The following is a 14143-nucleotide window of genomic DNA, read 5'->3' on the forward strand; positions in this document are numbered from 1 at the left end:
AGCAGTAGTAGCAGTGGTAGTAGTAGCAGTAATAGTACTAGCAGTAGTAGCAGTAGCTGTAGTAGTAGTAGCAGTAACAGTAGCAGTAGTATCAGTGGTAGTAGTAGCAGTAATAGTACTAGCAGTAGTAGCAGTAGCTGTAGTAGTAGTAGTAGCAGTAGTAGTAGTACTTTTTTCCTGTCTTACTCATTCTTTTGTTTTAGTTTTCTGATCGTGCAGAGAGGGGAATCTCAGGTGCAGGGTTCATTTAAATATGATTTGCATATTTAAATGGGGGCATGGACAGGGAGGGGCCGGGTACTCCAACGTGCGGTCAATTCCACGTTGATTGGGATGTACAAAGGAAATGTGCTTGGATTCATGTGTACGTTTTCTGGATTTAAGCGTACGCCATGTTTCAGTCGGAAATCCATGCAAGTCTTTGTACATGGGGCCCCTGGACTTTTCCTCTCCTTAACACCCTGAAACAGTCTCTGTACCCTCCCCTTATCAACATGGACTGCGCTGTTCTGCTCTAAAGCTGTGCCCCTAAACACAGACAGTTCATGGCTAAAATCATTGACATTGAAACGGTTTGAATGTATGTTCAATTCATTCACCAGATCATAGTCAGTTTTGTCATTTAAGGAGATGTTACACTTTTTGGACTGCATCCCCAGCAAGGATTTCACCTTCTCCCACGCAGGGCGTGAGCTGCCAGTGATAAACAAGTTCTCCACCTTATCCTTGTATCGCTGCTTGGAAAGTTTTAATTCTTTCCTGACCTGCTTTTGTAGCTCATTATATGTGTCCATATCACCTTAATAAAAACTGATGTCTCTCTTATTAATAGCGTTTTTGACTGATTTTGAGACCCATGGTTTATTGTTCGGAAAGATGGAGATTGATTTTTTATGAATAATTAACCCCTCACAAAAATTTACATAGTCAGACACTGTTTCTGTGAGCTCATCCACACTCTCACATGAGTTCTTAAACATATCCCAGTCTGTGCAGGCATAACAATCCTGGAGACGTTCAATAGACTCCTCCGACCAGACTGGGACTAATCAGCTTGTACTGCTTCAGGACTGGTTTGAAGGATGGAACCAAATAAACAACACTATGGTCAGACGCAAGTGAAGCTCTCCGGAGAGATTTATAAGCCCCTTTTATGGAACCGTAATAAAGATCCAAGCACTTAGTAAGTCTTATCACCCATGATAAATTTCGGTGCGTCAGGTGATATAGCTTGTAGCTGTTGTACTACGCAAGTGATAGCTCGAGTAGCAATGTCCATATTAAAGCTGCAAGCAGCTGTGACCGGGTCCTCGCTCTTCCGCGCTATCGTGGGGGGCCAGCAGCACGCATCACTTAAGCAGTTATGTGAAAACTCAGAGTAACGTAACCCTGACGTGGTGTGACGTTTCATCTTCGTACTCCAAGAAAATCCCTATGGGGAGGGTTTTTTGAAAATTTCAAGGGGGCGCTATAGAGGCATTTTGTCCCCCCCATGGGCAACGGCCCTATCAGATGTAAGAGCTCGCCATTCTTCACCTGTGTATCAATTTCGTGAGGATATGAGGTCGCTGAAGCCATCAAAAAACCAACTGATTTGGTGGCGAGGGCGGCGTCATAGCCGCCACAGCCCTTGACAAAGAGAAAAGCTTTTAATAACTTTTGATCAGCATGGTCTCAGGGGCTGAGGCTGCCGAGCAACCAGGGGCTGCGGGGAGATCCAGAGCAGGCATTGGTGGTGTAAATGTGGGGCTTACTGGCCACTTTATTAGGTACACCTGTGCAATCTAATACAATCCAATACAACAGCTCTGCCACACATTGTATGTTTACAAAGCTTTTACATTTTCAGCTTTTGTCAGAAAGGTGATTATTCTACTTTATTATTGAGGTTGTAGTGGGTGGTGTTGGTGTACTGGAGTGCAATATACACTGCTCAAAAAAATAAAGGGAACACTAAAGTAACACATCCCAGATCTGAATGAATGAAAAATTCTTATTAAATACTTTGTTCTTTACATAGTTGAATGTGCTGACAACAAAATCACACAAAAATTATCAATGGAAATCAAATTTATTAACCCATGGAGGTCTGGATTTGGAGTCACACTCAAAATTAAAGTGGAAAAACACACTACAGGCTGATCCAACTTTGATGTAATGTCCTTAAAACAAGTCAAAATGAGGCTCAGTAGTGTGTGTGGCCTCCACGTGCCTGTATGACCTCCCTACAACGCCTGGGCATGCTCCTGATGAGGTGGCGGATGGTCTCCTGAGGGATCTCCTCCCAGACCTGGACTAAAGCATCCGCCAACTCCTGGACAGTCTGTGGTGCAACGTGGCGTTGGTGGATGGAGCGAGACATGATGTCCCAGATGTGCTCAATTGGATTCAGGTCTGGGGAACGGGCGGGCCAGTCCATAGCATCAATGCCTTCGTCTTGCAGGAACTGCTGACACACTCCAGCCACATGAGGTCTAGCATTGTCTTGCATTAGGAGGAACCCAGGGCCAACTGCACCAGCATATGGTCTCACAATGGGTCTGAGGATCTCATCTCGGTACCTAATGGCAGTCAGGCTACCTCTGGCGAGCACATGGAGGGCTGTGCGGCCCCCCAAAGAAAGGCCACCCCACACCATTACTGACCCACTGCCAAACCGGTCATGCTGGAGGATGTTGCAGGCAGCAGAACGTTCTCTGCGGCGTCTCCAGACTCTGTCACGTCTGTCACATGTGCTCAGTGTGAACCTGCTTTCATCTGTGAAGAGCACAGGGCGCCAGTGGCGAATTTGCCAATCTTGGTGTTCTCTGGCAAATGCCAAACGTCCTGCACGGTGTTGGGCTGTAAGCACAACCCCCACCTGTGGACGTCGGGCCCTCATACCACCCTCATGGAGTCTGTTTCTGACCGTTTGAGCAGACACATGCACATTTGTGGCCTGCTGGAGGTCATGTTGTAGGGCTCTGGCAGTGCTCCTCCTGTTCCTCCTTGCACAAAGGCGGAGGTAGCGGTCCTGCTGCTGGGTTGTTGCCCTCCTACGGCCTCCTCCATGTCTCCTGATGTACTGGCCTGTCTCCTGGTAGCGCCTCCATGCTCTGGACACTACGCTGACAGACACAGCAAACCTTCTTGCCACAGCTTGCATTGATGTGCCATCCTGGATGAGCTGCACTACCTGAGCCACTTGTGTGGGTTGTAGACTCCGTCTCATGCTACCACTAGAGTGAAAGCACCGCCAGCATTCAAAAGTGACCAAAACATCAGCCAGAAAGCATAGGAACTGAGAAGTGGTCTGTGGTCACCACCTACAGAACCACTCCGTTATTGGGGGTGTCTTGCTAATTGCCTATAATTTCCACCTGTTGTCTATTCCATTTGCACAACAGCATGTGAAATTGATTGTCAATCAGTGTTGCTTCTTAAGTGGACAGTTTGATTTCACAGAAGTGTGATTGACTTGGAGTTACATTGTGTTGTTTAAGTGTTCCCTTTATTTTTTTGAGCAGTGTATTTAAAAGTGTTCCTAATATTTGTTTCCCTCAATTAGACAAAATTAGGAGGTCACCTCAGTACACCACCACCATTCACTATGACCTCAATAATAAACAAAGTTGAGTCACCACTTTCTAGACGATGTCAACAATAACTGAAAATGTATAAGCTTCGGGGAAAAAATCATGGTATAGTCGTTCTACTGGATTGCATTAGATTAGACAGATGTACACAAAGTGGCCAGTGACTGTATGTTACATACATACTGTATTTCCTCAAATAGTAGCCGGGGCCACTATTAACAAAAAAATCATTTGGGACCAGGCTACAAATAGGGGCAGGCTACTATTTGAAGGAGACTTTTAATAAAAGAAAAAATAATCACAGCCAAATTTGAAAATACAAATACTGTATTTTTTTTTTAATTGAAACAGCAGAAATATTTATGTAAACTTGTCTTTACAGTAAAAATTGTTTTTTTCTAGTATTACAAATAAAGTACTGTATTATTTAAAGTAACAAACTTTACTTTAACAGTAAAAATAGTTTTTGGTGTTTTTGTAAATCACCACTATTTACTATTTACTACTGCACAGTGTACTAGTTGTCCTGCCTTGAAACAGTGAATCATCTCATCCTCTGTCCCATCTGCAGCCACCGTGATGCCACACACCTTACAAGACAACATGCCACAAATTAATTTGAAAACTAGGCTACATTCATAATTATGACTTTTTATCTCACATTTTTGATTAGGATGCGATTTTTTTCCATTACTGGCGAAAATGGGCTTCCATAGATAAAAAGATGGTTACGGTAAAAATATCAGTGCCAGAGGCGGTCCTGGCTAGTTTTACGCTCTGGGCGAACCATCCCTCGGCGCCCCCCCCCAACTCCCCAACGCCCCACCTCTCCCCACCCCCCACGGTACGATACCAGTGAAAGTATCACAATTCTGAGTAGTATCACGAAACCACGGTAAGAATGAGGCAGATGTGCCTTTTGTCATTTATAAAAAGATAAATCACTTTTCTATAATACATCACTGATATTTCAATGGAATAAATTACTTACTGACTTATTCATACTTCAAAAACAGCATCAATAAGTGATTAACCCTATGGGCCCTAGGAGTTTTTGGGGTATTTTTTACTGCCTTTACTTTTAAGCTCATATCACAGTCATTATAAAGGCTACACACACGCTATATCTTGTTTTTTTTTAAGGACAATGTGGGATATCCAGATTTGCCATCATTTCATGTCCTTCTATGTGCCTGTATTTTATATAAATTTTTATATCAATGAAAAAAACTAATCCGTGTTACTAAATTCTTACATTTTTACATGTATCTCAGCATAGCAAGTTGGAAAAAGACATATTCTGCCATATATGAAGAGGGGAGACTCTCTGGAATCTGGCAATATAAGAACCATGATGGTGGGACATTCTGTCACTTCACAGCTGTCCAAAACATGTGGTTTGTGCCAGGCGGACATGATTGCCAGTATTTTTTCATTATTGCAAGAAATTCCATTGACTCATTCACAAGTCAAAAATGTGTTTTATCTGAAAGAAACATGCAATATTTACATCTAAGATCATAGAAAAATAGTCAACCAAGTGCAATGATGTCCTCCAAGATAATATTTGCCACTTTGTTTGCAGTAGCTGGTCTTGTCATACAAAGTTTGATGGAGATATTTGCATCTTGAAAGCCGGACTACAAATGTGGATAGACAGGGAGAAACACACGCAAGCCTAAGACGTGGTAAGATACGATATTCCTCACTATATGAAGTGACTGATAACAAGATCTGTATAATGGATTGTAAAGAAATTCATCAGCTTTTTATTTTGTAGACAATTAACCTGTATTTATAGCATGATGGTATCACTGGAAAGCTCTCCTCCTGCGCTTTCATGTGATATGCGTGGCATTTCTGTGCGAGCCTGCATTCACAAGTAATCCATCCAACAGTAATGTGTGTGCAGAGCTGTATGAAAGCTCTGTTATACATAATTTTAGTGTAACTTTATCATTTTTTTTTCGCTGTGAAAACACTGGACTACCGACAAGTGCTCTTGTAGTCTTGTCTGAAAGCTATGATATCACTGTTTCACGTGATATGCGTGGCTTTTCGTTATGACGCGCAGTCGCGGAGAAAATCCACAGAGAAGAACAGGTGTGAATTTGGACGGACTATGCATCGTTCGGGCCCATAGGGTTAAAGAGCCTGTAACCGTAACAACTGTGTGGCACAAACTCAGTGCTTTGGTTATAAATAATGTCGGGCTTGGTTCGGCTTCGAGCAGAAATATGCGGCCGTGCCACACTCTAACACACACACACACAAACACACGGAAAACCGGACATTATCAGTTTATAAAAAAAAACCCGGGCGCCCCGGACAGGACGTGAAAAGTGGACATGTTGGGGCAAAAGAGGACGTTTGGTCAGCCTAACGCCGTTAACGTTACCTAACACAAAGAGAAATGTTAAGGGCTCGTTTCTCCTCTGACACACCACATACCTGTGTTCCGCCATGGCTCGGTTGTCCAGATACTGGGCAGTCATGACACCAACCAAAGAGGAAATTACTGGACCTGGACACGGTAAGCTGTTATCTTGCGTTTGTCAGCTGCTCTCATGTTCCCTCCTTTTGTGAACGTCTTGTTGCCGTCCTCTGCATACCAGGCGTCATATGCCTCGCGGCGTATTCCCCCGACATTTGTTCGGAATATTTCAAAACGTCTAGCTTTAAATGAACACTGAAGTTGCGTCTTGTCGCCATCTTATCTGTTTACAATCAGCTGAGAGTGCGCAACTGCGCATGTGCGGTCTCTTGTTTTTATGACGGTAGCGTCAGAGCAGCCAAAGACCATCTGGTGTCAAGATAGTTATCTACCAGTGTTCATAAACAAAAGAATATTGGTCATGGTCGAAATAAAGATAAAGATAGATAATTATGTACAACTAATGCGTTCAAGGTCTTCTGACTCTTTAAAAGTTGACATGGTGTCTCTAGCTCAAAGTATGAGGGAAAGAAGAGGTTGAAAGTCGATGAGTTTTGAAGAGGATTTGAAGATTTTCCAATTTACTTCCATTCACACTAATTAGACTGCCACCAGAGCGCCACCTATTGGCCGATTTGCACCGAATTTTGCACAAACTCTCATTGGGCCATGGAACACAATCAGCAAAAGTATTGTGGTAATCGGACTGTATTTGGTCAAGATATGAAAGACTGTCTGTTTTGAAAACAATGTGCAGGAATTTGTTGTTTTATATTTTGGGCGTCTTTCGGACAAACAAAATTCTTTTAATAACTTTTTGTCAGGAGGGTCCACAGATGCTACATGCAAAGTTTGGTGCAAATCAGTCAAATCGCCTAGGAGGAGTTAAAAAAAGTAACGTTTTTCATTTGTCGCGATTTAGCGAATGGAAAGTTATCGCGAAAGTGGGCGTGGCTTACACCACACAATTCAGCTGAATTCAGAGAACACGTGAATAGAAGGTTTAACAATGTGCGACATATTTTGTGGGAGTTATTAGCCAAAAACGCTTTTGCATTGAAAATAGCACCACCTGCTGGTCATTTTTGGTGTGTGAGTTACAGGGGCCAGTCTTTACCACACCTATCAATTTTATTTTCATGAGTGTTATGATGTTGGCACAGTGCCAAATATTAAAATAGATGGCCACCAGAGCGCCACCTAGTGGCGGATTAGTTAGTCCTTCATCAGATATCCTCAAGAGGGCATTGACAATAATTATACCAAGTTTCGTGACAATCCGCCCAACCCATGTTGAGATATAAAATACTTCAATTTAAAGAGCGCCACCTGGTGGTCATCGCCTGACATTTTGCACAGAGCCTCAGGGGCTCATGGGGAAGTAGGAAACTGAGTTTCATGTCATTCGGATACACCAATGTGGAGAAATGCAGCACTTCCTGTTTACAACGAAATCTGCAGGAAGTTGTTATTTAATAAGTTGAGTATTGTTTGGAATATCAAAATTCTTTTAATAACATTTTGTCGGGATGGACCACAGATGCTGTGTGCAATGTTTCATGCCAATCGGTGAAATTGCCTGGGAGGACTTCGAAAAAGTAGGTTTGCAACATTTTCTGAATTTGTGATAAAAAAACGGTAGGCGGAAATGGGCGTGGCCTATATCACAAGTTTCAGCACAATTCACTGAACACGTGGATATAAGGATTTTGAATGTGCGACAAAGTATATGGGAGTTATGACCCAAAACACACTGTCCTTGATTATAGCGCCACCTAGTGGTGGAAAGAGTTTTTGAATTTGGTAAAGGGGCCAAATTGGGGATTATATGGGCAGAACAATAATAATAATAATAATAAACAGCGCGATTGCAATAGGGTCCTCACGGACGACTTCGTCGTCGCTCAGGCCCTAATTAGCTTTAGGGTGAAATAATAGTGAAATAATAGACTCTACTACACGTCACTAACTGGACTCACTGCATGTCACTATCTGGGCTCTACTACATGTCACTAACTGGACTCTACTGCATGTCACTAACTGGGCTCTACTACATGTCACTAACTGGACTCTACTGCATGTCACTAACTGGGCTCTACTGCATGTCACTTACTGGACTCTACTGCATGTCACTAACTGGACTCTACTGCATGTCACTAACTGGGCTCTACTACATGTCACTAACTGGGCTCTACTACATGTCACTAACTGGACTCACTGCATGTCACTAACTGGGCTCTACTACATGTCACTAACTGGACTCTACTGCATGTCACTAACTGGACTCTACTGCATGTCACTAACTGGGCTCTACTACATGTCACTAACTGGACTCACTGCATGTCACTAACTGGGCTCTACTACATGTCACTAACTGGACTCTACTGCATGTCACTAACTGGGCTCTACTGCATGTCACTAACTGGGCTCTACTGCATGTCACTAACTGGACTCTACTACATGTCACTAACTGGACTCTACTGCATGTCACTAACTGGACTCTACTACAAGTACTAACTGGGCTCTACTGCATGTCACTAACTGGACTCTACTGCATGTCACTAACTGGGCTCTTCTACATGTCACTAACTGGGCTCTACTACATGTCACTAACTGGACTCTACTGCATGTCACTAACTGGGCTCTACTGCATGTCACTAACTGGACTCTACTGCATGTCACTATCTGGGCTCTACTACATGTCACTAACTGGGCTATACTACATGTCACTAACTGGGCTCTACTGCATGTCACTAACTGGGCTCTACTACATGTCACTAACTGGACTCTACTGCATGTCACTAACTGGACTCTACTGCATGTCACTAACTGGGCTCTACTATATGTCACTAACTGGGCTCTACTGCATGTCACTAACTGGGCTCTACTACATGTCACTAACTGGGCTCTACTACATGTCGCTAACTGGGCTCTACTACATGTCACTAACTGGACTCAACTACATGTCACTAACTGGGCTCTACTGCATGTCACTAACTGGACTCAACTACATGTCACTAACTGGGCTCTTCTACATGTCACTAACTGGGCTCTACTACATGTCACTAACTGGGCTCTACTGCATGTCACTAACTGGGCTCTACTGCATGTCACTAACTGGACTCTACTGCATGTCACTAACTGGGCTCTACTGCATGTGACTAACTGGGCGCTACTGCATGTCACTAACTGGGCTCTACTGCATGTCACTATCTGGGCTCTACTGCATGTCACTAACTGGGCTCTACTGCATGTCACTAACTGGGCTCTACTACATGTCACTAACTGGGCTCTACTGCATGTCACTAACTGGGCTCTACTGCATGTCACTAACTGGACTCTACTGCATGTCACTAACTGGGCTCTACTACATGTCACTAACTGGACTCACTGCATGTCACTAACTGGGCTCTACTACATGTCACTAACTGGACTCTACTGCATGTCACTAACTGGGCTCTACTGCATGTCACTAACTGGGCTCTACTGCATGTCACTAACTGGACTCTACTACATGTCACTAACTGGACTCTACTGCATGTCACTAACTGGACTCTACTACAAGTACTAACTGGGCTCTACTGCATGTCACTAACTGGACTCTACTGCATGTCACTAACTGGGCTCTTCTACATGTCACTAACTGGGCTCTACTACATGTCACTAACTGGGCTCTACTGCATGTCACTAACTGGGCTCTACTGCATGTCACTAACTGGACTCTACTGCATGTCACTATCTGGGCTCTACTACATGTCACTAACTGGGCTATACTACATGTCACTAACTGGGCTCTACTGCATGTCACTAACTGGGCTCTACTACATGTCACTAACTGGACTCTACTGCATGTCACTAACTGGACTCTACTGCATGTCACTAACTGGGCTCTACTATATGTCACTAACTGGGCTCTACTGCATGTCACTAACTGGGCTCTACTACATGTCACTAACTGGGCTCTACTACATGTCGCTAACTGGGCTCTACTACATGTCACTAACTGGACTCAACTACATGTCACTAACTGGGCTCTACTGCATGTCACTAACTGGACTCAACTACATGTCACTAACTGGGCTCTTCTACATGTCACTAACTGGGCTCTACTACATGTCACTAACTGGGCTCTACTGCATGTCACTAACTGGGCTCTACTGCATGTCACTAACTGGACTCTACTGCATGTCACTAACTGGGCTCTACTGCATGTGACTAACTGGGCGCTACTGCATGTCACTAACTGGGCTCTACTGCATGTCACTATCTGGGCTCTACTGCATGTCACTAACTGGGCTCTACTGCATGTCACTAACTGGGCTCTACTACATGTCACTAACTGGGCTCTACTGCATGTCACTAACTGGGCTCTACTGCATGTCACTAACTGGACTCTACTGCATGTCACTAACTGGGCTCTACTACATGTCACTAACTGGGCTCTACTACATGTCACTAACTGGGCTCTACTGCATGTCACTAACTGGGCTACTAACTGGCCCGCTGCAGTTTGCATACCAGCCTTGCACTGGGGTGGACGATGCAATCATCTTCCTCCTGCATGGAGCTCTTTCTGACCTTGAGAAGCCTGGAAGCTCTGTGAGAATCATGTTCTTTGATTTCTCCAACGCTTTCAAAACCATACAGCCTCGACTTCTGAGGGACAAAATGGAGCACATAGGGGTGGCTAATCACTTCACATTCCAGATCCTGGACTACCTCACGGACCGACAGTCTGTTAGGACCCAGGATTGTGTATCGGACTTGGTTGTCTGCAGTACCGGGGCCCCTGAACCAGGTGTTTGTTGACTGGTGCCTGAGGGACCACCTCCAGATCAACTAGGGGAAAACCAAAGAGCTGGTGGTGGATTTTCGCAAGCACAGACTCCTCCCCCCAACACCGGTGAACATGCAGGGAATGGACATTGAGATGGTGACATCCTGTAAGTACCTGGGTGATGCCTCCTGCTGCTGTTATCATTAGTCATACTTCTGTCATTATACACATATGATTATTATTGTCATAAACATAAAGTATCATATATTAATATATACCTACAACATATTGTACCACAATAGCCATGCTTCTTATTATACTATTATTACTTAAATTAATGTTGTTGTAAGCTTTTATCTTTACCGTCTGTCCTGCATCTCTCTCTGTCTCTCTCTCTGTCTCTGTCTCTCTCTTTCTATCTCATTGTGTCATACGGATTACTGTTAATTTATTATGTTGATCTGTTCTGTACGACATCTATTGCACGTCTGTCCTTCCTGGAAGAGGGATCCCTCCTCAGTTGCTCTTCCTGAGGTTTCTACCGTTTTTTTTCCCTGTTAAAGGGTTTTTTGGGGAGTTTTTCCTGATCAGCTGTGAGGGTCATAAGGACAGAGGGATGTCGTATGCTGTAAAGCCTCTGAGGCAAATTGTGATTTGTGATATCGGGCTTTATAAAATAAAATTGATTGATTGAATTGATAGTTGTAGTAGTCGTTGTTATAGTATTAGTTGTCATCATATTAGATGTAGTTGTGCTAATATTTGAACCTTGTAATTCACAAACTTTCATCGTACCTGGATTGTTGATGAACTCAAAGTAATCAAAGTCCTCACTGCTTCCTGTATTGTTTCCATGGTAACTGACGTTTAGGTTGATGTCAGACGTGTAGTTGCTAAGCGACAGCGGAGGTATTAGGACGCATTTTTGCCGCAGGTTTCCCATAAAGAGCTGCAGACCAACCAGAGCGAAGACACTGAGGCAGAACAGTGTCAGAATCATGACATCACCCAGCTTCTTCACTGATTGGATGAGAGCTCCGACAATCGTCTTCAGACCTGAGGGGAAGGGTTAAAAGCAGACCGACCAATCAGAACTGTGAACTCATCACCATGGAATCAAAGTGGATTTTAATGTGAGACACAAACTGACCGGGAATGACTGTGATTGTCTTCAGAGCTCGAAGAACTCTGAACGTCCTCAACACAGAGACGTTTCCCAAATCTATGAACTCTGTCAGGTACCTGAAACACAGTGACATCATCATCATTGTCATCATTGTCATGTGTGTTTGAGTCCGTGATGAGAAGGTGTATCTCAGGTGTGCTTTGAGGATTACGCCATGCTGATGACCATGAAGTCCAGCCAGTTCCAGGGGTCTTTGAGGAAGGTGAAACCTCCGACACAGAATCCTCGGGCCATGATTTTAACTGTTGCTTCAAATGTATAGATGAAGGTAAACACATACCTGTTCAACGACAGAGAAGTTTGTCAGACACACATTGATCACACACTGATCACATGGCCATCAGTAGAACCCCTCCCCCTAAACACAATACTTCAGCATGCAGACTGGAGGAGCTGGGGATCAAACCACTGATCTTCTGATGATGTGACAACCCACTGCCCCCCCAGACCACAGCTGCCCTGCCCCTAAAACAACAACATAAACATCTAACGTCATTTTATAGACGTGTTTTTATTTTCTAGCTGGTAGCTGTGAGGAATCAATTAATCAATATCTTATCTATAAACAAATAATTAATTTATGAATAAATAAATAAATAATCTGTAGATCAAAAATAAACTCCTGTCAGTGCCCCCTACAGGCTGCAGCAAATAATACTTACAATACACATGATGACGGCAGATCGCCCATTGCCATAAACACAGTGGCCCTCATTTATCAAACGAATGTACGACAGAAAACTGTGCGCACAACCATTTCCACGCAAGGCTTGGCATTTATCAATTTGGACGTGAGTGGACGCTACGATCACATCTCACGTCAGGTCTCAGCTTGTGTACACAAGTTTGAGTCAGTGTAGATTTGCGGTGCAGCACAGCAAAATGGCTGAGTCTGAAAATAATTATAAAACAAACGACAAACTTGTCATCTAAGCATAAGCAGCCACATATTCAGTACATATTAAAAAAGGATTCCCAAAACAAATAAAACAAAATGAAATAAAACAGCCATGAATGATTACACATTCATCAATTGCAAAAATTACCACTCTTATATTAACTTACAGGTAATTTGTGATGCCAGGCTATCACTACTAAACGTGGTAGCCAAGTGGCCGGGGGGGACGCACGACTCATTTATATTCCATAACAGTTGCGTGGGTGCACGGCTACGGGAGGGCACACTGCAGAACCGGAGTAAATAAATCTAAACAAAGTAGGCTATTAATTAACTATCATTTTGGTATGGTTCTTGTTCTAGATGACAAAAGTTATCCCCTCAATACCTCATAACCCTGCTGGCAAACCCTGCCACAGAGCAGGAGCGCAGGTTTAACAGTGCGCATACATGCACATGGGTCACGGTGGAGCGCTACTTCGGGTTGCTCAAAGGCAGGTGACTCTGTCTTGGACCAGCGGGGGGAATGCTGCTGTATACCCCAGAAAAGGTGTGCGACATCATTTTGGTCTGTGCAGTTTTGCACAATATTGCTTTCGACAATGGAGTGCCGTTTGATGTGCTGGCGCAACCAGATGAACCAATGCCCAGGGAACCGTGGCCAGCACAGCCTCCACTGGGGGCTATACAGAGGAGACAGGACCTCATTCATCGCTTCTAAAATGTAAAGTACACCTTAAAGTTGTGTAAGTGCTAATAACATGTGTAAGCCTATTTATTTGGACAATAGTGTACTGTCAGATTAAATTAACTGTCCGATTTTACAATGCAAGCAAAAAGAGGGCTGTTTGTTACCATTCTGCTCCGGCTCCGACGCAAGTGTGTCTGTGTCTCCACCACCACCACTTATACCAGAGATAGATTCTGACCCAATTAGTGAGGAGATTCTTTCCTTGGTCCCCGTCAGGGTCAGGCTGGGGTCTGGTTGGCCTCCTCCAGTCTGCGTGTTGCTACGCCTAAGGGCGTTTTGTTGCCAGCTTTAAGTCTAACCACTTTTTACTTTTACCTCCACCTCAGACGTGAGGGTGTCAATTACCAGCTCAGGAAAGTTTCTCTTCTTTGCAATGTTTCTCCTCTCCATGTTGTGACCTCAAAGGGCGAGGCCTCTAAACCACGAATATTTAAGGGCGTGACATGCTAATGACGATCGATTTCAGCCGCCACATTTATCAAAGCCTGATCATTTGTACGCTGGAACTGGTCAGATACGAAT

At 43.8% G+C, this 14143-nt stretch overlaps 1 protein-coding gene across 4 annotated transcripts in view; it reads right to left on the minus strand.

Annotated features, from left to right (window-relative positions):
• scn4ab (sodium channel, voltage-gated, type IV, alpha, b) overlaps positions 1-14143 on the minus strand; it is a 104094-nt gene that overhangs the window by 54907 nt on the left and 35044 nt on the right. For all 4 annotated transcript variants that reach the window (XM_078161776.1, XM_033645880.2, XM_078161774.1 and 1 more), the window contains exons 6-8: positions 12124-12252; positions 11937-12028; positions 11582-11842 (exon numbers count right to left, since the gene is read on the minus strand). In XM_078161776.1, the coding sequence (XP_078017902.1) occupies positions 11582-11842; positions 11937-12028; positions 12124-12252 (482 nt within the window). The remainder of the gene's footprint in view (positions 1-11581; positions 11843-11936; positions 12029-12123; positions 12253-14143) is intronic.

Source organism: Epinephelus lanceolatus, chromosome 18, assembly GCF_041903045.1.
Source record: "Epinephelus lanceolatus isolate andai-2023 chromosome 18, ASM4190304v1, whole genome shotgun sequence".
NCBI lineage: Eukaryota > Metazoa > Chordata > Actinopteri > Perciformes > Serranidae > Epinephelus > Epinephelus lanceolatus.